Here is a 2655-nt window from a genome sequence, read left to right on the forward strand (position 1 = left end):
CGTGTTAAATACAAACTATGCTATTTGTCATTGCAGAGAAACCATCCTGAGGACAACGAGCAGTCCTCTGATGAAACCAAATGCAGGATGGTTCACCAGCAGGGGTGTTATGTTTTTATTATGCTGTGTATGATTTGCTTTTTACCAAGACAGATTTTCAGCAGTGGTCTTTCTGCCTTTTATTTCACAGGTGGTGTTGAAGGAGTGCTTCATCCCACTGAATCCTGTCCACCTCAGTACTGCCATTTTGGGTGCAATGGATAGTGCTGTTCCATCACATCTGCCTACCCCTGTGTGTGACGTGTCCACACCCGTTCCACATGGCAAGCAGGTAACTTGCATGCAAGTTGTATTAATTTGTTAAGGCTTTTTTACAAAGTGTTTCTTTAGTCCTGACCGGGCTTGGTAGGGTTACTTTAAAATAGTATTCTGATACAGTTACCAATTTGAATTTGAACTGTAATGGATTACAGTTACCATTCTTTTTCCAGATGATGTAATCCCAGTACATGTAATCCATTGTATCCCAAGCCTGGTCCTGACACACAGTTAGTTAACAATGTGGAGACTGCTTATACTGAACATAAGGACCTATGCCCCAAATAAATCTTCAAAAACTTTATATTGTTTTTCTTATATTAGGCACCAGTTGTGAAACGACGGCAGACAGCTGTGGCCTCAAAGAGGAGACCTGATAGGCAGCAGGTTGGTCATTTATTTCAATGTAATATTTGAGTAATTTGAAATTGTCTGGGGAGTAGACAGGTAGCAACTTGTTGCATGTTTTTTGTATTCAGTCAATTATGATACAATGATAAAGTACATTTATTAATTTAATTTTACTGTTTTGTTTTGTTTTGTTTTTTTACTAGGTAGCGGCAAAGCCAAGAGTTGCGGCTTTGTCCACCGAGGCTTCAGCGACCAGTCCTACACGCGGGGCTGTGGTGGAGGAGGTATGTGCAGTTTGTGTAAAATGTCTAATATTTTTTTATTAAAGCATGCATACCCATTGCAGTAAGAATTATAGTTTAAAAACAACACTTCAATAGTATTTACAGTCATCAAGAGATACTTTTTATTGGTAGCCTGTAGGTTTCATCAAATGTACAGATTGAAATAAGAACTAATTTAATTTTAACTTTATGCAGTGTATATTTGCGTAAATAAAATTAACAAAGTACAAACAAACAGTATAATACACACAGAAGCAATAATTGTGTATCAATATGTAAATTCTATCCAGCTGGGTCTACATTAATAACATACACAACTTCATACAATATTACTGCTTGTATTGTCCCAAATGGTTAAAATTTGGCTACAGACAGTTGTGTTTTTTTTTACATTATGAGCCATGTGTGGAAAATCAGCAGGGAGCTGTTTCCTCCCACGAGAGACTTGCAAACGCAGTATTTTGTTTATGCAGTTAATTTAGTTTTTGTGTTGTTTTTTCTAGGTAGAGGCAGCATCGAGCGTTGTGGAGGTGTCTTCCCAGGCTTCACCTACCAGCCCTGTGCTGCCCGCTGGTCCTGCCCGTCCTATCCTGTGTGCCGGTGCTGCCCCACCAGCCAGAGCTGCGAGGGAGGAGGTTGGTGCACTTACTGTGAATGATGTTTTTTGAATGGAGACAGCAAAGCTATTTTATTGTAATATTTGATATGGTATAAACTAGAACACTTCAATGTAATTCATGCTTATTAATAAATAGTTTTAGTTGGGAAATAAATAAATGTAACAAAGTAAAAGCATACTTGTTGGTTGGTGAATTTGTATTTTTCCCTTTTATTGTAAAAGCCCTCTAAATTAATAACAGCTAAGACTACTTATATTGTCCATGAAAAGCTAAACGCCAAATATTAAAGAAAAGTAAAATATCTTGTTTTTCTTGCATTAAAAGCTACGTGTGGAAGTTTCTTACTCTTCTTGCCTCCAAGAGGAGATTTGTAAAGCAACATTTTGTTTATGCAATTCATTTATTGTTTTTAATGTGTTTTGTTTTTCTAGGCGGAGGCGACCCTGACCCTGGGTGCCGTGGAGGTGACTTCCGAGCCATCACCTACCAGTCCTGTGCCAGTGGCTGTGGGGGAGGAGAAGAGCCTACAGATGCAGCGCACACCACTATCTACCAAAGGTCAGACCGTTGCTAATCCTCTTCCTTGCAGGTGTTCGGAAAAGTTGCCGCCATCCATTGTTGCTGGAACTGATGTTAGAGTGGCACAGTTGACTCATGACGTGAATTCTTTGACAGCATGTAGTGTTGTGGCTGCCATCAAACATGCCATTGCTCCTGTGTGTACATGGCGAGCGTCAGATGTTGATGAGGTAGGTGTAGAAGGGAGCAAGTTGGCCGTGTATGTAGCTCAGGAAGCTAAGAAAATTGATGCTAAACAAAAGCAGTTGTGTAAGTTGATTGAACAGCACAGTGTTTTTGGCAGGAACTGGAAAGTAGCTTTTGGTAAGACAGTTTACAGAAGAAGTTGAAAAAAAAAAAAAAAAATTTCAATACTCATCTGTGTGAAAGAGTGAACATCCAACGTCAGAGTTAATTACTAACGAGCAGAACCTTACGGCCTGTTTGTCATCTACTCGCTTTCAAATGTCCGCCACGGACATTTATACAATGTCACGGATAAACATGGGTAAATGCATGAAAAA

General features: G+C 39.3%; 1 protein-coding gene across 1 annotated transcript; it reads left to right on the top strand.

Annotated features, from left to right (window-relative positions):
• The first annotated feature begins 232 nt into the window (after positions 1-232).
• On the top strand, positions 233-2649 carry LOC126396251 (protein PRRC2C-like). The gene is made up of 5 exons (XM_050054187.1): positions 233-331; positions 643-705; positions 873-953; positions 1457-1588; positions 2005-2649. Exons 1-5 carry the CDS (start codon positions 257-259, stop codon positions 2479-2481), a joined length of 828 nt encoding a protein of 275 aa, XP_049910144.1. The 5' UTR covers positions 233-256; the 3' UTR covers positions 2482-2649.
• The last annotated feature ends 6 nt before the right edge of the window (positions 2650-2655 follow it).

The sequence above is a fragment of the Epinephelus moara genome, chromosome 10, assembly GCF_006386435.1.
Source record: "Epinephelus moara isolate mb chromosome 10, YSFRI_EMoa_1.0, whole genome shotgun sequence".
NCBI classification, from domain to species: Eukaryota; Metazoa; Chordata; class Actinopteri; order Perciformes; family Serranidae; genus Epinephelus; species Epinephelus moara.